Below are 23,795 nucleotides of genomic sequence, written 5' to 3'. Positions count from 1 at the left end.
GCACAGAGCAGTGTACTTCCCACTTGTAACAACGGAAGTACGCATTTTAAAGTTTTTCAGAACATGACAAAATCCCTGAAAGTGCCCGCATGTCTTATTGATCAATTCTCAGGTGGTTTGTGTCCAGCCTGCACTCATGACTCAGTGCAGAGAAGCATGCAGCTGCCTCAGTCTAATGATCAGGAGAGTTTTTTATCTTTCCTGCACTCAGTCTGAAAACCCCCATGCCTGATACAAGTTGACTTCCTGGTGTGAGCTTCAGGAGGCAGTGGAAACCCAGGTGAGGGTGTCACACATGCAGGGAAGGACCCTGAGGGACTAGGGATGAGCAGCTGCCCCTCAGCTCCAGAGCAGCTGCTGCACATGCACAGGTGCAGCCATCATGCTGGGGCGCCCCTGGGCTCCGCACCCTCCTGTAGCTTCAGTGCTGTGTGTAGCTTCAGAGCCACAGCAGGGTCTCTGTTCAGAGTGAAGCCACACAGTGTTCTTTCTCTGAAGATGGACTAAAGATGAGTGACAGTCACAGAGCTGTCCAAGCTTCAGGATGCCCAGCAAGGTCACCAAGAGGAGCAGAAAGCAGCTGACTCCTGTCAGGGATTCTCTAGAAAACAAATATAACCAGGACACCACCAGTGCCCAGAGAAGAGCACAGAGGTTGCTCTGAGCTTGAGGAGATATTGGTTCCTTCACTACAGGGAGATTGAAGGGACCAGCAAGAAGAGCAATTCTTGGCGATGATCTTCCTTTTGTATCTGAGATTTTTCTTCCATTGCTAAAAATCCTCTGACTAAAATATGCCTAGTCAGGACTATGGCCATTGCAGTAGAGTACAGACGTAGATTTATCATAACCTACTTTATAAGGATTCTTAAATGCTTTAACCTTCCTTCTAAGCCATTGACCGAAGGTAGGGGTGAAAGATTGTTAATCAGATAAGGAGATACGCAGCTGTTTAGAAGTAGTTCTTTGGGGAGATTGTAATGTTCATTGTCAGAATATGAGCAGTCCTGTCCAAAACATCAAACATGAATCAGTAGCTGCCATCCAAGCCATAGCTGCAGTCCAGTCAGCAAGCACCCAAACATGAACGGTAGCAGCAGCCATATCCAGAAGAAACCACAAGGCTCCATCAAATCAGCACAAGTCTTCAGAAACAGCAGGAATACTATGAGACATTTTTTGGCAAATCTCTCTCTATGAAGTCATGACAATCAAAAATCTTTGGAGACCAGCAAAGTGATGTAAGGCATAGCAATGCTAGAGCATTTTCAGTAACGACCAGTGAAGCATTACAAGGTAAACTAATGTGAGAGCATCCTCTCACTGTCTGTGGGGTTATATTTATACTCTTCCTAAACATCCTTCACACTCTCAAGCATCTGCTCCAGGAAAACATCATATGCCTTCTCACAAGACGGCATCCAGAAAAACACACTTGTCTCAGCAAAACATCCTCTCATAAGACAGTTTCCAGAAAAGCATCACATGACACAGTCGAGTCTCCAAAGAAACCAGAAATTACCACTTCAGTAGGGAAAGTAAGTTTTTGTATCTTTCCTTTAATCTACAGAAAACTCATTTCCTAATTAGAGAACAGTGTCCTGTAGAGAACAAATTTCAAAATAAGTTAAAATTTTGATGTGCTTCTCACTGTCTGGCTCTCACCCGACATGAATTAGAGTTACTTGGGAAAGGGAAACCTCAACTCAAAAATTGCCCCCTTGAGGCGTGGGGACCGACTCACTTGTGATCCTGGGCTGTGTAGAATAGCGAGCTGAGCACGCCATGGGGAACCAGCCAATAAACATCATTTTCCCATGGCGCTTCTTTAATTTCTGCCTGGATTCCATACCTAGACTTTGTTTAATGATGGACTACAGCCTGTAAGCTGAAATAGACCCTTTCTTTTCTAAGTTGGTTTCATCTCAGTTAACAGGGACAGTAACTAGAACAGAAATTGGTACCAATTCTGATGGACCTGACCATGTGAATTTTTATGTCTTGAACTATTTTGTATATGAACGGTAGAGAATTTGGAGCTTCTGACCATGCTTAATGAGATGTGGGAATATGGAAGAAAAGAATGTTAGTGATGATCCCTGTTTGAAAAGTTCTGAGGGAAGCTTAAGACTCTCCCATGGACTCTACTTGGAATGTTTGTGTGGTATTTTGAGATAAGAATCTATGGCTTCTGGTCAGGTAGGACAGAAGAATCAGCTCTGAAGTGAAATTTCTGCTTTACTAAGATAATTAATGCTGGTTAAGTGAATATTAAAAATCACCTATGATTAAGAAGAGGAAAGAATAATTAGAGTGAAATTTAGAAAGTATTTCCTCAAGGTTTACACACAGATGTGGTGCAGAGGGGACCCAAACTGCATCTCAAGATGGCAGCCAAATTTCATCAATAATGTATAAATGTATTTCAGAAAAATACATAGTGATTGAAGAGGTCATATAGAGAATTTGAGGCTTGGTGATTTGAGGTAGAGTTAGAGTCCTTGAAGATGCTGTAAGAGGGTCTTAGTAAATGGGAAGCTTCAGTTGTAGTGGAGTTCCTAGCATAGTAAAGATGTCATGACTTCTGTGGGGAGCACCAGGAAATGCAGTTGGTATGAAGAAGAGCTTGTTCATATAAGCATATGAAACAAGCACAGCTTGCAGTGGCTTGGAGAGTCAGAGAAATTGAACTGCCAGTCTCTTTGGAACCGGGAAGACCATGAGTGAACTCCAGAGGCCAGATACTTAGCTCCATTATTTGATTTGCACTGGGGAATGTTGGGATTTTCTTTGATATGACTGTAACTGTGCCCTGGTCCATCATTTTTGATTCTGCAAGAGAGTCTGAGTATTTTAGAGACCGAACAACAAATGTAGGGCTTTTAAAGTTATACCGTGGTTTATATCATATTAGCAAGAGATCTTAGAAATAACAAGAAAAGAAAGGCCATGTTTTAATTGTGTTGCCTTTGTGTGTCAAATTGAAAAAGGGTCAATTCTATGGGTCAGTGTTTTATCAACTTGACACAAACTAGAGTCACCTGGGATGAGAGAACCCCAATTAAGTGTTTGCTTCCTTATGATTAGCCTGTGGGCATGTTTGTTGAGGTACTTTCTTGATTGGTGATTAATCTGGAACTTCCTAGCTCGTTGTGGACAATTCCACTCCTGGGAAGGTACATGGTCTTAGCTTGTATGAGAGAGCGAGCTGAGCAAACACAAGAAGCCAGCCAAAAAGCAGTACATCTTCCTGGTTCTGCTTTAACGCCTGCCTGGAGTTCCTGCCCTGACTTCCTCAATGGTGGCCTGTAGCCTCTAAACAGAAATAAGAGCTTTCATATACAACTTGCTTCCGGCCCATCGTTTGTTATAGCAAATGGAAAAGTAGCTGGAACATTCATGTATCAAGGAAAAGTTATATTTTCTAAATTTAGCTATAAATTCTAAAATGTTAGAATCTAAAGTGTTAAACTTGTGACTTTAAAATTTTTTGTGAACAGAAGATGTGCACAAAAATTTTAGTGTGAAAAATACAATATCTTGATATATTAAAGGCATTTATCAGAAATATCACAGTTCAGAAAACTATAACATTTTATTCGACTGATGCTACTACATCATGATTTCTTTTTTTTTCACCTGTCCCTAGGAAACATTAAAAATGTACAGTTACAAGAAGACCCCAATTAAGGGTTATTGAACCTAAAAAAGAATTACAGAAGTAAATCAAGTAAATGAAAACTATTATAGCAGGCTTGAAACTTACAATTTCAAGTTTGCTGCACTAATTCAGAATTAAATTCAACAGGTGTCACACTGATTAGGGACTAAGTTAGCCATGGGAACGTCTCTTTGCCATTTCTCTGACGTGTCACTGAGTCCTAGGAATGACGCCTGTCATAGTGTAGGGCTGTCAACAAGAGACTATTCCAGTCTTGAACAGCAGAGGGCGGCAGTCATGAGCATCACCTTCCATTTCTACTGCCACGATTGTAGTTCTAGTGAGGGGTTGTGAATTAAATTATGAAGAATTAAATTATAGAAGAATCAGAATAATTATTGTAAGCCTTAATAGATCCATTCAGTGAGGCAATTTTGTGCCAAAGGCAGCACACAAAAGACAGAAGTCCCCTCAGACAGACCAGAGGGGACGGTGTGGTCACAGTGAACAGCGAGACCAGAAAAGAAAACTGGAGGGAGTCAGGGAGGGAAGATAAGGATCCCAACACTGGAACCTGTTGGGAAATAAACTGACTCTGAGTTAAGCAACCGAAAAAGAAATCACAATATAAAAAAGCTGCAGCTAAAGGCTGTAGGATCTTGGTGACACCGAAGTGTACAATGAAAAATACGTTGACCACACAAGTCTGTGAAACTCAGCTATTCACTTCCTCTAAATCCAAAATATGTTTATGGCCACCTTATCATCTCTTGGAAAATTACAGTCGTAATGATTGGCATCGGCCAATCCTAAGTGTGGGTAAAGGGTTCATTAAGTTGTGTAGACTCTGAGTCTAGTTAATTTTGGTGTGTGATATTTTTATTTATTTTCAAGACTTTCTTTTAATAAAGTTTATAAAGCAAAATAAAATTGTAGTAACAGGGAATTCGGAGAGAGAAGGCTTTCCATACATTTTAGTTTTAAAAACAATATAAAACTCAAAACCATGCGGACATCCCTGAGGGCTCTTCTTAGGCCTACGACTCAAAGTAAGAAACTCTGAAGCATGAACTTTCTAATCCCACGTGGAAGTTTTTAGATCATTTATCATCTAAATGATACAACAAATATTTTAATGTATCCGTTTATCACCTTAATATTCATACCAGTGAAAAACAAGAAATATGGACACTGACCTTTTACATAAGGAAGGCGAGTGATCAGCTTGTACAGCCTAAGCTAATGCATAACTTATTTATTATCCCATTGGAGGTCACTTGGGTTGTACCCATCTCCTAGTTGGTGGGAAGTGTGTAAGTACAGGTATTTTTGTGGTTCATGGTCTGAGGGTCCATTGGATATATGTGTTAGTCACGTGGTTGGATCATATGGCCGTTCTGGTTTCAATTTTTGAGCAGCCTCCACACGGGTTGGTACAGTGACCATACCAGTTTATAACCCCTCTGCAATGTATAAGGACTTCTCTTTCCTTACGTCCTTAGTGGTGTCTGTGTTAGTTTTATAATAATGACTTAGCTGAAGTGACATTCATTTGACTGAAGCCTTCATTTGTGTTTCCCTGAGAGCTAAAGTGATTGAAAACCTTTTATAATACTTACTGGCTATTTGTATTTTTTTGAGTATCTATTCAGGTCATTAATTCATAAATTGATTAAATGATTTGGTTTACGAGTTTTCTTGAGAAAATACCTCCATAGTTTGATCTGTAGTGAGTCTTTAGGCCATGTGCTTGGTTGAAGATTGGTGTGGGAGGGCCCAGCTCAGTCATGTGGTCCTGGATGGAATAAGAAAGCAGACTGAGCATACTGCATGGGGCAAGCCAGTAAGCAGAACTCCTCCACAGCCTCTGCATGTTGTTACCTCCAGGTTTCTGCCTTGATTTTCGTAGGTAATGAAACATAAAACATTCCCTTCCCATGTTGTTTTGGTTACAGTGTTTAATCACAGCAATAGAAACTTTAACTAGACAACCTTCTAGTGTCCTTTTCAATTCTTCCTTCATTAAAGTTTTCTTTGGGAGATCTTCCACCTGTTGTTTATGCATTTTTTAAGCCATAGTGAAATAATTTTTCTTGATTTACTTTATGCCTGTTTTTTTTTATTACTTGCACACAGAAGGTGTCTGGTATCTGTATACTGGCTTTTGTATCCTCCGCCTCCCAATATTCCCTTCCTAACTTAATTTTATTTTTTTCGTAGTCCATTAATTCCAATGAAGGCTTTTTATTCTCTCGTGGGTCTGGGGCCATTGATTGCAACATGAATCTTTCTTCCACATTGTCTTTCCATTCTTAGAACTGCTTTTCTCATACCAACTCCCTTCCCTCTGAAGTCTGACTTTATTCTCTATGCCCTGTATTGAATTCATCTTTAAATTTAGTAGTTGACCAGTCATTTTCTGGAACTTAAGGTGTTGCACCTATCATTTATTTAAAAAATCTAAAATATAAAAATGTGAACCCTTCAGGTGTAAAATTAGTAGTTGAAGAGTTATGAGCTTTGGGTATAAAGTTATAGTTTTCACATTTCTTATGTTTCTGTGATGTTATTTGCCCATGTGTTGCTTTGGAAACCTCTGAGAGTTTGCATTGAGCAACCTACTGTTGAGGTGGGGGAAGGGCAGAAAGAGTAGAAATAAGAGTAAATAAATTTCTAGAAATAAAAAGGAACGGAGGCAAAGATAGGGGGAAAGCAGAAAAGAGCAATGTACTCGAACATAACAAAAGCAAAAGAAATAAAATAAAACTTCCCAGGAATTTAGAGTTAAATTGACATGGCAATGAAAGTTCAAAATGAAGTTAAATGAATGCGAGAAGGGAAGCGATGAAGGTACTACTAACAGCGTAACAGAGAGATGGAGAAGCACAGTTGATGGTAAGAGAGAAGATGACATGGGAACAAAGTTGGAGGTGTGTATGAAGGGGATAAAATATTAAAAAGGTTCACTAAGCACAATTAAGTAAATGCACTGCTAAATATTCAGTTTTAAAGAAAGAAAAAGATGACGCTTTGGGTAACGTTTTTGTGCTTTAAAAACTGGAGGAAGTAGGCTCTGTGCAGGAGAGGGGACTGTCTGGCGACCGCTGTCTTTTCTTGGTTTCTGCTAGCGCTCAGTCTGTTTTGCACTCGTACTTGATGTCTAGCAGAGACGGGTTTTTCCTTTGTTTGTTTGTTTGTTTTTAAATATCTTCCTTCTTTGTGTACCCAGAGCCTCTGCTATCCACAGTTAGCTTTGTTCTTCCATGAGCTAGTCAGAGTCACTCATCCAGGACTCCAAGATCATATTTCCTGGGTTGGCTATTGTGCTAGACGTGGGGGTATCCTCGAGTGTGCTGAGAATATGAGAAGGAACCACATCACTGAAACCTATGCAAAGTGCTCCCCCCCTCTCTTTCTGTGGTGTGTGTGTGTGTGTGTGTGTGTGTGTGTATGTTTTATGAGCATGTACATATATGTGCACATGAACATGGATACAAGTATGTAGAGGCCTGAGGAAATTGTTAGATTTTTCTCAACCACTCTCTGCCATTTTTTTTTGAGACAAGTCTCTCCCTGATGCTGAGCTCACTGATTCTGCTGTGCTCTCGGGTCAGTTGAGCACCAGTGCCCTTCTTCCCTAGTGTTCAGATTGCCAGAGCTTGCCACTAGTCCTAGCTTTAGTTTCAAAATTTTGATTTTAATTAACATAGCATTGTACCATTTCATTCTCCCTCTTTTCTCTCCAGCCCCTTTTGTATTCCTCTATCCCCTCTCAAATCCACAGCCTCTTTTATTCAACTATTATTGTTACACATGCATGCATGCATGCAAGCACGCATGTAAGCATGCACATACACGTGCACATACACATCATATGTGTGTTGTATGTATGTTGTATATTTATATATAACATGGGAATAAATATATAAATATAACCTGGTGAGTCCATTGAGTGTTGCTTGTGTGTATAAGCCTTTAGGACCAACCATTTGTACTAGTTAGCTTTACTTTGAGGTGATGCTGGGGACTGAAGTAAGGAACTCACATTTGCACATAAGCCCTTTGCTGACTGAGCACGTACCTCTTGTCTTTCAGGTCTCCTGTGTACTATCATGTCACTTGATGTCGGGGAACATCAAGCTACTAAGCCTGTGTCTTTTTGTCTGGAACAAGATGACAAAAAGGACAAGCAGAGTAAAGCATGTGGGTTGTGGGCAGGTTCAGCTAGGGCAAGACAAAGACAATGGTTACAGACAGACAAGGGACAGGCTAATAGGTAAGGACGAGCAATGCTTTGTATCAAATGTAGTACCTGCTTAATAACTACCTTCATTCTGTTTTCAAAATAGAAACGTATCCCAGTCCACTGGATGCAGAATAGGAAGCCGGGTAAGCAAAGGTGCGAGACCCTAGACAGTTGGAGGAGGGAAGCAGCAAGGGAAGGCTAGTTTTACTTTCCTTTAAAAAACCTAACAGTAGAATTACTCATTTGATCTGAAAGTAATTTAATAGTTTTCCCATCTGAATAAAACCAACACTAGATTATAAAGCTGTACTGAATTGTGTTTTCCTTTTTTCTACATATACATTTTTGTCACAGGCAGTTTTTAATCAAGTTACTGAGTGCAACATAGACCTAACAAAAAATTCCAACCAGAGGACTCGGTAGCAACAAAGAGGAGCTATGATGAGCAAGAAAGGGTCTCTGAGATGTGGGGTGGATGGTGAGTAATTTCAGGAAACCCCTAAAATAACAGCAGAATCTCTAGACTGCAGCAGAGTCTGGAGCCTGGCGGCCATTATCAATCACCTTACTTACAGAAGTTGGAATAACCCTCCTGCAGTCTGTGATAATGGATCTGTGGCCCTCACCCTGAAAGATGTGCGCTGTTATGTCTCCTGCGTTGGCCTGTCCACCTTTTACATGCTTGCAGCCTGAATCAGTTAGGACTTGGATTTAAATTGAAATTGTTCACTGTTAATAACTGTTGCCTCCCCCCCACACACACACACACACATCACAGACCTCCGAGGATTAGCGGGGTTTACCCTGTCACCTCTGTCATTCTCTGAAAGCCAGGGTCCTGTGCCAAGTGACACAGAACCAGGGTCATATCTTTTATAAAAACTTGGCCGGCCATACTCTTTTTCTCTCTGCTCTTAGCAGCTGTGCAGCTTGGCCTTTGTAACCCAGCACTAGCTGAGGCTTTGATGTTGAAGAGACCCCACCTAGGAACAAGGCTCTTAAGTCCCCAAAAGATGAACTTTTATTATTACTTTATAAGGGGAATCCAGGATTCAAGATCTCTATGACTACCCGACTCTCATCTTTCACAAGAGGGGTCACTGGAAAATCCAGATGCCTGGTGAAGTTCAGAATGATCATCTGGGCGTCTTCCACATTTCTTCAGCCTAACATACTAACAACATTTCTAACGTTTTGTGAAAGGAACCATAACATGAATTCAATGGGAAATCACTTTACTTATGTGTTATCGCCTATTCTCACCCCCTGTTTTTTTTTCCACCTCCTTCACCATACTAACTTTTTCTCTCCTTTCCTTCCTCCCCTTCTCTGTCTTCTTCTCCTCCTGAGTCGCACTTGTTTAGACACTGCCTTCTACTATCTGATGTGTGCTGGCATGGTACTGACATCCGGGACTTGACTCCTTCTCAGTTACACAGTTTATAATGAAGACCCTGGACAGGCGACCCACCTGAAGTGTCCCCTCAGCAGAAGCCTCCAAATGAGATCGGTATATTTAGGCAGATTTCAAAATTATATTTTTGCCCAGAAGAGGGCATTTGTGGAAGTTTTATACTTGTCCTTGTTGCACAAAGGCTTTTGTAGTATGATTATAGAAAGAGGTCTAACTTAAAAGAAACTTTTCTGCCTTAATTGGTCCCAATTCTAGCTTTGATAAAAGTCAGTGTATGACATCTTATTTAATAATTTGTCTGGCAGTTAGACATTCCATAAAAATACTGCAGAAATGACAGAACAACTTTTCAAGTTAAAAAACTTAACAGTAGAATTACTCATTTGATCTGAAAGTAGTTTAATAGTTTTCCCACCTGAATAACACCAACAGTAGATTATGAAGCTGTACTGAATTGTGTTTTACTTTTTTCTACATATACGTTTTTGTCCCAGGCAGATTTAATCAAGTGGCTGAGTCCTGTTGATTTGCTTAGATACAAATTGTGGGTAGACAAAGAAATACTTTCCAAATGCTAGTCTGTGCTTACCTCTGAGCTCTGGGACTACAGACATTCACTACTGCATCTGGCTCCAAGTTCCTCCCCACTGACCTTCCCATCTCGGTCTACTCATGTTCTGCCTTTCATTAGAAAATATTAGAGAAAAAAACAACAAAACTTAAAAAATAATATATAACATAATGATAAAATAAAGTCTATCACATCAAAATTGAACAAGACAAACCAAGAGAAAGAAAAGAATTCAAGGGAAGGCACAAGAATCAGAAACCCACTTGTTTGAACACTTAGGATCCCACAAAACCACTCAATTGGAAGCCATGATAGATGCAGAGGACTTAGTGCCGACCTGTGCTAGCCCTGAACATGGATACCTCAGGTAACTGATTTAAAATGGACATCTCACATGAATTGTACTAAAGTTTATTGCCAAACCCTTTCCTGTGCTACCATAGTCCTTGCCTCTTCCTGTCTGTGGAGTATATTCTCAGAACCTTTGTCTCTGGTTGAGGTTTTTGTGGGGCTCTTTTAGATGCCTCTGCCACTGTGCCCTCACTCATAGCACAGAAATATACTGCTGAATCCTCAATCTGCGTGGCTCTGATGATGAGTCCAATGGAACTTTTTGACATCTGGAAGTTCAGAGAATAACGACCCTCTGTTGCATTTTCCTTGTTGTAAGAATCCTGACGAATAAGGAAAACCATTTCCCCACTTGCCGTTTGCTTGTACCAGAATAAGTAGTAAGAACTGTCCCGGGTTTCGTACACACAGTCCATTGCCACAGTTTTCGTCTCCATCACAGAAATTGAAGCCTGAGTTTGCACTACCTTCTGGGCCATGCTGGTTGCTAAAGGACAAAACACAGAGATATCAGCCTCTTTAACTACAACAGCGAGAGTCCAAAGGATGAAGTAGCTTATGAGCCAGAGTTCCAATGATCTCTCTCTTTTGAGCCTCAGCAGAGAACAATAACCTCTCCCAGTGACCTTCAGGAATAAGGGTCTGACCCTATGCTGGGAAACATCCTTACCAAGGCAAATGGAGCTGAAAGCTGCTCCCAGAAGGCTTAGAACCAGCATCTTGTTAACTCTTGTCTTGAGTGAAATTTTCTATGTTCTCTTTCAACCCAGATCTTAACCTATACTGTGTGCTTCAGAGGAACAAGCAAAGTTACTGGTCTGTGTGGTGCAACCACCCCAACAGGAAATACCGCTGTCAGTTATGGGGCAGGTTTAATTGTGCCCTGTGATAACTTCCTGTATGGATGTGGGAGAATGTTAGACTGCTTTGAAGACCTGTCGATCTTATTATAATCGACTGGAAACCATCGTAAGAAGATGAACTAATTTTCAAATTGCTCAGATAGATAATGCAGGACATGCAACTTATTATGAAATCTAGTAATATGTGAATGACCTAGCCATGCTGCTTCTGGTTTTATAGATTCATCCTTTTTTCACTAGAGAAAAACAAAAGGTTGACAATTTAAAAAGAATGCAAAACTTCATCTCAGTCAATGGTTTTCCTTATTCGTCAGGATTCTTACAACAAGGAAAATGCAACAGAGGGTCGTTATTCTCTGAACTTCCAGATGTCAAAAAGTTCCATTGGACTCATCATCAGAGCCACGCAGATTGAGGATTCAGCAGTATATTTCTGTGCTATGAGTGAGGGCACAGTGGCAGAGGCATCTAAAAGAGCCCCACAAAAACCTCAACCATACAAACATACAAACATACATACATACAACACACACATACATACATAGATACATACAACACACATACATTCATAGATAGATACGTAGATACATACAAACGTACAAACATACATACATACAACACATACATACATAGATACATACATAGATACATACAAACATACATACATACAACACACACATACATACATAGATACATACATAGATACATACAAACATAAAACATACATACATACAACACACATACATACATAGATACATACATAGATACATACAAACATACATACATACAACACACACACATACATACATAGATACATACATAGATACATACAAACATACACACACACACACATACACACACGCGCGCGCGCACACACTGTTCCTCATCAAAAGCTTCTTTTTGCAGTAACAAAGGTTCTTGCAGAAAAACATGACTGGCATCAAATCATTTGCAAGATTTTTTAAAAATTTGTCGTCTCATATATTAAGTAAGACAATCACTCCCCTCAGCCTGGGAATTCTGTTTAGAGGCACTGGGTGAATTTGTATTTATCAATAGCATAGAGGGGTAGCTCCCCCTTGTGGTTCCTGTCTGTACTGCAGCGTGACTTTCTATGTGTGGTAATTTGTCCTGGATCATTAAGTTGTAACATTGTGATCTGCATGGGAATGCAAGAATGCTACACCAAAAACGTTCTGCAGAGTTTATCAGGGTATCTCAGTCTTCAAAAGTGGGCTTTAGCTTTGTTAACTGTTTGACATGTGAGGGAAAGAGGGCTTCCTATGTTTCCCCAGTCCTCAAATGTAATGTCTATACTACTTCTCTTTATAAACATCTCCCAGCTCACTGTGAGCATGACAAAGGCTGTTCTGAGATCTCTTGACGTCTGGTCACCGTTTCCCTGGAGCCCAGGATGGACCCCTTGATTAGATGCTTTCGTCTGTCTCTTGTTTTGCCTATTAACTGCGTCATGACTATTTCTGATGGGGGGGGGTTGCAATTTTTAAATTAACCCCAAGAGTTCTTTAATAAACCTGCACAAAATTTTACTATGTAGCAGAGCCACAAAGGGTCACCTCAGGAAACTATACTGTGCCTGTAACATCATTGTGTGTCTATTGAATTTCAAGTATATACATACAAATAGTGAAAATGCTCTTCCAATGGGAAGACTATCATGACATTGTTAATGCAAATTCCTTGGAGTTTGCCCTTGTGTAGGTCATAACCAAAGTCATACTCGTGCTATTATGAACTTATGATGCTATGAAACATCCAGGATGTGTGGATTGTCAATGTTATCATCCCACTTGTCCTTAGTTTGCTGAAGTTATAAAATAGAAGGCCCGAATCAAGGAGGATGCTCTGTTACAAACTGGTCGTCCAAGTAATTAGAAATACAATTTTATGTGAAAAATGAGGGAACAGATTATATCAGATTAACAAGGTTTTATTTAGAAATCAAAGAATTTTTATACTGAAGAGACAACCTACAGAATAGGAGAACTTATTTTCCACCTATTCATCTGTCACAGGGGTGATTTGGAAACAAGAACAAAAAGGGAAGTTACAAATTAAACAATGGACAAAAGATCTGAACAGAGGAGGAAGGAAACACAGCCAAGAAGCAGATGAGGCATGCTTGGTGTCATTGGCCTTTGGTGGAATGCAAAACAAAACCAAGTATTAGACAGCAGATCACTCACTGTGTGGAAGCCATGAGGGCTGATGAGGGTGCATGGTAATGGGATTCAGGAATGCTGATGGGCAGAGGGTGTTTATCAAGAGGACCACTGCAGCGAGCCTTGTGAAAAGCTTAGAAAATCAAAAGCAAAGCTAGTGTTTATTCTCTTTCTGGAAATAAACTCAGAGAAGACGAAATTGGCACGCCATAGTTACCCACAGGTTTATGTACCTTTAGTCATAGCAGCTTAGATTGGAAGTCAACTTAGGTTACCATCAGCAAATGGGCAGACAGAAGTGCAGCATCACAAAGAAGAACACTACTCAGGAAAAGGTAGAATAAAACTGTCATTTTCAGGAAAACCGATGACCTGGAGGACATTAAATGAAAAAAGCCAGACTTAAATTCCTACCCCTGTGCTACCCTGAAAAAACTAAACTAAACAGTAAATAAATAAATAAACAAACAAATAAAGCACACAAGTATCCTGTGTTCACCTGAAAGCCTAGAAGGCTTGGGATGTGTGCATACAGAGGAGAGAGGAGGTTTGATCAGTGGATATACTGTATGCATGTATGGGAACATCTCACTGAACCTTAATAACACATAAATTAGTAAAATAAATGCTATATATATATATATATATTTATATATATATTTATATGCTGTAGCATTTTTTTCAACAAGACACACACTAGCATCACCTGGAAAGAGGTATCCTCAACTGAAAATTTGTTCCCATCAGCTTGATCTGTAACCAAGTGTGTGGTACTTCTTCCTGAATATTGATTGCTATGGGAAGGCCAAGCTTTGTTTGGGCTGCCACCTCTTGGAAGGGTTCCAGGATTGTATGTAACTGTGATGAATGGGGACTGTCATAAGATGATGGGAAAAACTGGTTCTTAAAGAGTGAATGCTGTGATCTAGGCAAGGATGGATGATGGATCTTGTCACCACACACAAGACTTCTGTTCACCTGGATCCTACTTGCTCCTTCCTAGACGAGGTAATTTCCTCATTGAGGGTGTGCTGCTATTCTAGCTCATATGCTAGCCAAAACTGATTTCATTTCTTATCACTAAGAGCACTTTTCTTACATGCCCTCCCCTTCTCAGTATCCTTCCTTCTATAGAGCACATCAGAATGGGGCAGCGGGGAGCAGGCTCCCCTGCTTGGAAGGGGAACTGACTTTGTATAAGTTTTCCTTTTCCTAGTGTGTAAATCAGGGTCTTAAAAACCACAGTCCGCTTAAAGGCAGAACCAGATTTAGATGTTTGTTTCTTTGTCTTAGAGATTCAAATCTTTGCCTCCCTGCTACGCAGTGGCCCCATGCCCCAGTTGTAAACTGAGAGGCTGAGGTAACGTGCGGAGGGCTTCTTAGTGTAATGTCAGGCACATGCTCACTGACCTGGAACTAGAGAGATGTAAGAATGATCTTGGCCTCTCAAGGGGCCAACCAGACCTCAGGGCTGCACAAGGGACAGATGGGACCTTCCCTCATCCTGCAGAAGGACACCAGGCTTATTAAAAACCTAAGCCTGAAGTCACCTCAGGCTCACTGGCTCTGATTTTACATGGAGAAACTGGAGAGGTCACAATGACGATGAGCTTGAGGACACACGCAGAACAAAGCCTGTCATTTCAGCATCCTGCTGCCCTCTGACCCAGCTTACAAAGCCAAAGATGAACAATCAGAAACGACACATTTAAAGAGGTTCTTTTTCCAGTTACCAGGAGACACTCCTGGAGTGACATAATCCGTATTTCACTCACAGTTGGGGTCTAGGAAGCAGCCCTGAGGGTTTGTGTCAGGGCTGCAGGTGGCTGCCTCACACTGTGCATCTGTAGCACAGAAGTATACAGCAGTGTCTGCAGACTGAGCAGCACTGATGGACAGGGAGATGCTCTGGCTGGAGGTGTCAAGGGTGGCTCTTAGTCTCCCACTGTGCTTCTCTCTCTCATTGGAACGTATTAACACTAGCAGGGCAGGACCTCTGCCCGAGTCCTGTCTGTACCACTGTACAGCAGTTGTATAAGTCTTGTAAGTGCAGTTCATGGTGACATTGTCACCCTCCTGGGTGCTCAGAGCCAGACGATTCTCTTCTCCCCGTTGGCTATTCACCCCTACATAGAAACATACCAGAGAACAATAGTCAGTGGATATGTTTTCAAACTGGATTTCCAGATAAACACTTCTCATCCACGTGGCCTCTGAACTCAGATCTCCTCATGCCTATCACTACCAGCCCCAACTCACAGGCCACTTGGAACCATAGAGTCACCAAAGATACTCCCAGGAATTCGTTCATTCTTCTTGCTTTATTGACACCACAGGAAACGCTGTGCTGCACCCTGAAGTGTAGCCTGGCTCCTAGGGCAGAGGAGTCAGTTCTGGATGATGAGTTTATTATTTTATCTTTTGTCCCTCTGAGTCTCAGGTTTTTGCCTAGCCAATCAGAGACAGGCTTGCTTCAGCACCCTCACCCAACCCTAACTGCGACTCCCATCTTTCTAGCGGAGATGCACTGCCATCTGGTGGTGGGCACAGCATTCTGCCGCTGGAACCCAAGGGTTCTGGAATGGAGACCTGTGCAGAGCTGGCTGCGGCAGTAACAAGCCTGATTTACTTTGCCTTCTTCTGGCACAGAGTGAGAGAATGCATAGATTAGTTCTGGTGAGAGCTCAGTGGAGAGGAATACCGAAGGCCAGGATTTACAGAATACTCCTGAACAGCCCTGTTAGAGTACCTAAGGGTCTTAGTAAAGGATTTACTGCTGTGAACAGACACCATGATCAAGGCAACTCTTAAAAAGACAAAATTATAAAGACTGGCTTCCAGGTTCAGAGGTTCAGTCCATGATCATCAAGGCACAAACATGGCGGTGTCCAGGCAGGCATGGTGCAGGAAGAGCTGTCCCAGAGGCAGCTAGGTACGGATTGGCTTCCAGGGAGATAGGTTGAAGGTCTTAAAGCCCATGATCACAATGACACACTTCTCACTTCTTCCAACAAGGCCACACCTACTCCAACAAGGCCACACTTCCTACTAGGGCCACCCCCTGGGCCAAGAATATTCAAACCATCACACTAAGCAATTCAGTGCAATTCCTGAAAGTGTACCTGAGAAGACAGAAGGACGGCTCACTGGGTAGTGTTTGCTATGCAAACCTGATGGCTTGAGTTCATTCTATAGACCCACAATGGATGAACAGCACCAACTCTAGGATGTTGTCCTCTGACCTCCACATAAAACATGGCACAGACATGCACTAATAATAAGTAAAATACACAAATTAAAATGTACCTGTGAATTTCCTAAAAAAAACAAAGATAAAAAGATTGTTCTGCCCAATGCTTGAATGATATTGTGTGTAAGTGAAGTATCTTACTGGTGTGTAGAAGAAATAGACGCTTATTAGATTAAGTAGAAAATGAATAAAATAAATTAACAATAGGTTACGCTCAAAATCTACAACAGGTTCAGAGGTTCAGTCCATTCTCCTCATAGCAGGAACATGGCAGCGTTCCGGCATAAGGCAGCGAGGCAAAGACTGGCTTCCAGGGAGCTAGGATGAGGGTCTAAAAGTCCATTTTCACAAAATTCTCAGGGTCTCAGAATGAGGATCAACAGCCTCATAGACAGGAACAGCACAAATCATAACACAGACCATTTCTAAGAGGATCCATTGGCTGTAGGCTGAGCTGCAGACTCCAAGCCGTGTGTGCAAAGCCTCTCACAAAAGACCTTATGTGCAGCCTCAGTCCACAGTCCTGCCTTCTTCTTCATCTTGGTGAAATTAAAGCTGCCTACAAAAGGAATCTCTTAATTGTGTCTGTTTGTGTGAGGAACTTAAAAGTCACAGTTGGCCAACAATGCATCTGACACTAGGGTCTAGGCCATGTGCTCACATCCAGGCAGCTGGAGCTTCGCAATGTTGTTTATGCCAGCACAGCTATAGCAAAATACCATAGCCTGGGCAGGTTAAATGACAAAAATGTGTGGTCTCATAGTTCTGATGACCTTGTGTTTAAAATCAAAGTTTAGCAGCCTCAGCTTCTCCTGGGGCTTTTCTCCTTGACTGGAAAATTATCACCTTCTCACTGTTCTCACATGGTCATTTCCCCCTCCATTTGTTTGTGTCCCTAAGTCCTCTTTGACAAAGACACAAATATCTAAGGTCAGCCATGTTTGAGGTACTGGGCATTCAGGTTTCAGCACATGAATGCCACGGAACTAGGTTTTGCAAGTACCGCATATCTAAGATTTTCAGGTTCTGTGGCAGGAAAGGTAGGGGTGGTGAAGAACAGGTGTTCCAGTCAGGCCTTCAAGGTAGGTTGAGATCTACCCGCAGAAGCCCCTGCATCCTTGTAACAGATAATGATGCGAGCAATGGTGGGGCAGTGCTACCTCTCCAGATATGTGGAGAGTTACTGATGAGACAGATAGGGTTCCACCATACTAGGGCATGTTGCCAACTCTGTTATTGCTGCAGGAAAGGGATCTTCATGCAGAGCCATGTGAATGGGGGCAAGATCCTCCACAGTGTGTCAGTAATGTGCGAGCTTGGATTTAAGATATTCTGTGTATGAAAAAATGATGGGAGAGGGAAAGAAAGGAAATAAAAACAAGGGGAGGATAAAGGAAAGGGAGGGACTGTTGAGTGGGGCAGGTGTGATTAGACAGTGCTGGAGAAGAGTCTAGGACAGTCAGTGTTAGATGAAACCCAAGGTAGAGCCGTGCCTGTCCATAGAAAACTAAGAAATGTGAAAAGAGCTAACGTTATGGAGAAGGTAGAACTATAATTTGTTCTTTGCCCAACAGTCTGTGCATGAGGGGATCTCACTTCCCCATGTTACCAACAATTTTTATTTCTGTTCATTTCTTTTTTTTTCCAGATCTGAGGACAGAACCCAGGGTCTTGTGCTTGCTAGGCAAGCATGCTACCACTGAGCTAAATCCCCAACCCCCACTGTAATTGTTTTTTTTTTTAATTAACTTGAGAATTTCTGATTTAAATTTTGATTGTTATTCCCTTTCCCAGTTTCCCGGGCAACATCCCCTTTACCCCACCCTCTCCCCTTCTATATGGGTGTTCCCCTCCCAATCCTCCCCCCATTACCGCCCTTCCCCCAACAATCACGTTCACTGGGGGTTCAGTCTTAGCAGGGCCAGGGGCTTCCCCTTCCACTGGTGCTCTTACTAGGATATTCATTGCTACCTATGAGGTTGGAGCCCAGAGTCAGTCCATATATAGTCTTTGGGTAGTGGCTTAGTCCCTGGAAGCTCTGGTTATATGGGGTCTCGAGCCCCTTCAAGATCTTCCAGTCCTTCCTCTGATTCCTTCAACTGGGGTCCCGTTCTCAATTCAGTGGTTTGCTGCTGGCATTCGCCTATGTATTTGCTGTACTCTGGCTATGTCTCTCTGGAGAGATCTACATCCGGTAACTGTCAGCCTGCACTTCTTTGCTTCATCATCTTGTCTAATTGGGTGGCTGTATATGTATGGGCCACATGTGGGGCAGTCTCTGAATGGGTGTTCCTTCTGCCTCTGTTTTAATCTTTGCCTCCCTATTCCCTGACAAGGGTATTCTTGTTCCCCTTTTAAAGAAGGAGTGAAGCATTCACATTTTGATATTCCGTCTTGAGTTTCATGTGTTATGTGCACCTAGGGAAATTCAAGCATTTGGGCTAATAGCCACTTATCAATGAGTGCATACCATGTGTGTTTTTCTGTGACTGGGTTACCTCACACAAGATGATATATTCCAGTTCCCTCCATTTGCCTATGAATTTCATAAAGTCATTGTTTTTGATAGTTGAGTAGTATTCCATTGTGTAGATGTACCACATTTTCTGTATCCATTCCTCTGCTGAAGGGCATCTGGGTTCTTTCCAGCTTCTGGCTATTATAAATAAGGCTGCTATGAACATAGTGGAGCACATGTCTTTGTTATATGTTGGGGCATCTTTTGGGTATATGCCCAAGAGAGGGATAGCTGGGTCCTCGGGTAGTTCAATGTCCAATTTTCTGAGGAACCTCCAGACTGATTTCTTTTCCCAATCTGTTGGTTGCAGTTTTGTCCTAACCGCAGTGTCCTTTGCCTTAAAGAAGCTTTGCAGTTTTATGAGATCCCATTTGTCGATTCTTGATCTTAGAGCATAAGCCATTGGTGTTTTGTTCAGGAAATTTTCTCCAGTGCCCATGTGTTCGAGATGCTTCCCCACTTTTTCTTCTATTAGTTTGAGTGTATCTGGTTTGATGTGGAGGTCGTTGATCCACTTGGACTTAAGCTTTGTACAGGGTGATAAGCATGAATCGATCTGCATTCTTCTACATGTTGACCTCCAGTTGAAACAGCACCATTTGCTATCGTTTTTCCATTGGATGGTTTTGGCTCCTTTGTCAAAAATCAAGTGCCCATAGGTGTGTGGGTTCATTTTGGGGTCTTCAATTCTATTCCATTGGTCTATCTGTCTGTCTCTGTATCAATACCACGCAGTTTTTATCACTATTGCTCTGTAATACTGCTTGAGTTCAGGGATAGTGGTTCCCCTAGAAGTCCTTTTATTTGTGAGGATAGTTTTAGCTATCCTGGGTTTTTTGTTATTCCAGATGAATTTGCAAATGGTTCTGTCTAACTCTTTGAAGAATTGGATTGGTATTTTGATAGGGATTGCATTGAATCTGTAGATTGCTTTTGGTAAAATGGCCATTTTTACTATATTAATCCTGCCAATCCATGAGCATGGGAGATCTTTCCATCTTCTGAGGTCTTCTTCAATTTCTTTCTTCAGTGTCTTGAAGTTTTATTGTACAGATCTTTTACTTGCTTGGTTAAAGTCACACCGAGGTACTTTATATTATTTCGATCTATTATGAAGGGTTTCGTTTTCCTAGTTTCTTTCTCAGCTTGTTTCTCTTTTGTGTAGAGGAAGGCTACTGATTTATTTGAGTTAATTTTATACCCAGCCACTTTGCTGAAGTTGTTTATCAGGTTTAGTAGTTCTCTGGTGGAACTTTTGGGTTCACTTAAATACACTATCTTATCATCTGCAAATAGTGATATTTTGACTTCTTCTTTTCCAATCTGTACCCCTTTATCTCCTTTTGTTGTCTGATTGCTCTGGCTAGAACTTCAAGAACTATATTGAATAAGTAGGGAGAGAGTGGGCAGCCTTGTCTAGTCCCAGATTTTAGTGGGATTGCTTCAAGTTTCTCTCTATTTAGTTTAATGTTAGCAACTTGTTTGCCGTATATGGCTTTTACTATGTTTAGGTATGGGCCTTGAATTCCTATTCTTTGCAGGGGTGTTGAATTTTGTCAAATGCTTTCTCGGCATCTAATGAAATGATCATGTGGTTATGTTCTTTCAGTTTGTTTATTTAATGGATCACATTGATGGTTTTCTGTATATTAAACCATCCCTGCATTCCTTGGATGAAGCCTACTTGACCATGGTGGATGATTGTTTGATGTGCTCTTGGATTCGGTTTGCCAGAATTTTATTGAGTATTTTTGCGTCTATATTCCTAAGGGAAATTGGTCTGAAGTTCTCTTTCTTTGTTGTGTCTTTGTGTGGTTTAGGTATAAGAGTAATTGTGGCTTCATAGAAGGAATTCGGTAGTGCTCCATCTGTTTCAATTTTGTGGAATACTTTGAATAGTATTGGTATGAGGTCTTCTATGAAGGTCTGATAGAATTCTACACTAAACCCGTCTGGACCTGAGCTTTTTTTGGTTGGGAGACCTTTATTGACTGCTTCTATTTCCTTGGGAGTTATGGGGTTGTTTCACTGGTTTATCTGTTCCTGATTTAACTTTGGTACCTGGTATCTGTCTAGGAAATTGTCCATTTCCTACAGTCAAGTTTTGTTGAATATAGACTTTTATAGTAGGATCTGATGATTTTTTGAATTTCCTCTGAATCTGTAGTTATGTCTCCCTTTTCATTTCTGATTTTGTTAATTTGTATACTGTCTGTGTCCTCTTGTTAGTCTGGCTAAGGGTTTACCTATCTTGTTGATTTTCTCAAAGAACCAACTTTTGGTTCTGTTGATTCTTTCTATGGTTCTTTTTGTTTCTACTTGGTTGATTTCCGCTCTGAGTTTGATTATTTCCTGCCTTCTACTCCTCCTGGGTGTATTTGCTTCTTTTTGTTCTAGAGCTTTTAGGTGTGCTGTCAAGCTGGTGACATATGCTCTCTCCTGTTTCTTTCTGCAGGCACTCAGAGCTATGAGTTTTCCTCTTAGCACAGCTTTCATTGTGTCCCATAAGTTTGGGTATGTTGTACCTTCATTTTCATTAAATTCTAAGAAGTCTTTAATTTCTTTCTTTGTTTCTTCCTTGACTAGGGTATCGTTGAGTAGAGCATTGTTCAACTTCATATATATGTGGGCATTCTTCCCTTATTGTTATTGAAGACCAGCTTTAGCCCATGGTGGTCTGATAGGATGCATGGGATTATTTCTATCTTTCTGTATCTTTTGAGGCCTGTTTTTTGACCAATTATATGGTCAATTTTGGAGAAAGTACCATGAGGTGCTGAGAAGAAGGTATATTCTTTTGCTTTAGGATAGAATGTTCTATAAATACCTGTTAAGTCCACTTGGTTCATGACTTCTCTTAGTCTGTCTACGTCTCTGTTTAATATCTGTTTCCATGACCTTTCCATTGATGAGAGTGGGGTGTTGAAATCTCCTACTATTATTGTGTGAGGTACAATGTGTGTTTTGAGCTTTAGTAAGGTTTCTTTTATGTATGTAGGTGCCCTTGAATTTGGAGCATAGATATTTAGGATTGAGAGTTATCTTAGTGGATTTTTCCTTTGATGAATATGAAGTGCCCTTCCTTATCCTTTTTGATGACTTTTAGTTGAGAATTGATTTTATTTGATATTAGAATGGCTACTCCAGCTTGCTTCTTCAGACCATTTGCTTGGAAAGTTGTTTTCCAGCCTTTCACTCTGAGGTAGTGTCTGTCTTTGTCTCTGAGGTCTGTTTCCTGTAGGCAGCAGAATGCAGGGTCCTCATTGCGTATCCAGTTTGTTAATCTATGTCTTTTTATTGGGGAGTTGAAACCATTGATGTTGAGAGATATTAAGGAATAGTGATTATTTCTTCCTGTTATATTCATATTTGGATGTGAGGTTATGTTTGTGTGCTTTTCTTCCCTTTGTTTTGTTTCCAATACGATTAGTTTCTTGCTTTTTCTAGGGTGTAGCTTGCCTCCTTATGTTGGGCTTTACCATTTATTATCCTTTGTAGTGCTGGATTTGTAGAAAGATATTGTGTAAATTTGGTTTTGTCATGGAATATCTTGGCTTCTCCATCTATGTTAATAGAGAGTTTTTCAGGATACAGTAGCCTGAGCTGGAATTTGTGTTCTCTTAGAGTCTGTATGACATCTGTCCAGGATCTTCTGGCTTTCATAATCTCTGGCGAGAAGTCTGGTGTGATTCTGTTATGTCTGCCTTTATATGTTACTTGACTTTTTTTTCCCTTACTGCTTTTAATATTCTTTCTTTATTTTGTGCATTTGGTGTTTTGACTATTATGTGACAGGAGGAGTTTCTTTTCTGGTCCAATCTATTTGGAGTTCTGTAGGCTTCTTGTATGCTTATGTGCATCTCTTTCTTTAGGTTAGGGAAATTTTCTTCTATGATTTTGTTGAAGATATTTACTGGTCCTTTGAGCTGGGAGTCTTCACTCTCTTCTATACCTATTATCCTTAGGTTTGATCTTCTCACTGAGTCCTGGATTTCTTGTAGGTTTTCGACCAGTAGCTTTTTCCATTTTACATTATCTCTGACAGTTATGTCAATGATTTCTATGGAATCTTCTGCTCCTGAGATTCTCTCTTCTATCCCTTGTATTCTGTTGGTGATGTGTGTATCTACAGCTCCTTGTCTCTTCCTTTGGTTTTCTATATCCAGGGTTGTTTCCCTGTGTTCTTTCTTCATTGCTTCTATTTCCATTTTTATTTCCTTCAACTGTATCATTGTGTTTTCCTGGAATTCTTTCAGGAATTTTTGTAACTCTTCTTTATAGGTTTCTACTTATGTATTTATGTTTTCCTGCATTTCTGTAAGGGAGTTCTTCAAGTCTTTCTTGAAGTCCTCCAGCATCATGATCAAATTTGATTTTAAATCTAGATCTTGCTTTTCTGGTGTGTTTGGATATTCAATGTTTGCTTTGGTGGGCGAATTGGGCTCCAATGATCCCATGTAGTCTTGGTTTCTGTTGCTTGGGTTCCTGCACTTGCCTCTCGACATCAGATTATCTCTGGTGTTACTTTGTTCTGCTATTTCTGACACTGGCTAGACTGTCCTATAGGCCTGTGTGTCAGGAGTAATGTAGACCTGTTTTCCTGTTTTCTGTCAGCCAGTTATGGGAACAGAGTGTTTTGCTTTTGGGCTTGTAGTTTTTCCTGTCTACAGGTCTTCAGCTGTTCCTGTAGGCCTGTTTTCTGAGTTCAACAGACAGGTCACTTGGAACAGAAAAGTTG

At 40.9% G+C, this 23,795-nt stretch overlaps 1 gene segment (V, D, J or C); it reads right to left on the bottom strand.

The window, feature by feature from the left end:
* Positions 1 to 9,703: 9,703 nt before the first annotated feature.
* LOC120096972 (T cell receptor alpha variable 19-like) lies at positions 9,704 to 11,071 on the bottom strand. The segment is given in 2 exon segments: positions 9,704 to 10,730; positions 10,914 to 11,071. Coding segments are annotated over 2 exon segments (453 nt in total).
* Positions 11,072 to 23,795: the final 12,724 nt, after the last annotated feature.

The sequence above is a fragment of the Rattus norvegicus genome, chromosome 15 (assembly GCF_036323735.1).
Source record: "Rattus norvegicus strain BN/NHsdMcwi chromosome 15, GRCr8, whole genome shotgun sequence".
NCBI lineage: Eukaryota > Metazoa > Chordata > Mammalia > Rodentia > Muridae > Rattus > Rattus norvegicus.
Note: the sequence above shows the minus strand (reverse complement) of the source record. Positions and strands in the feature narration are given on the sequence as shown.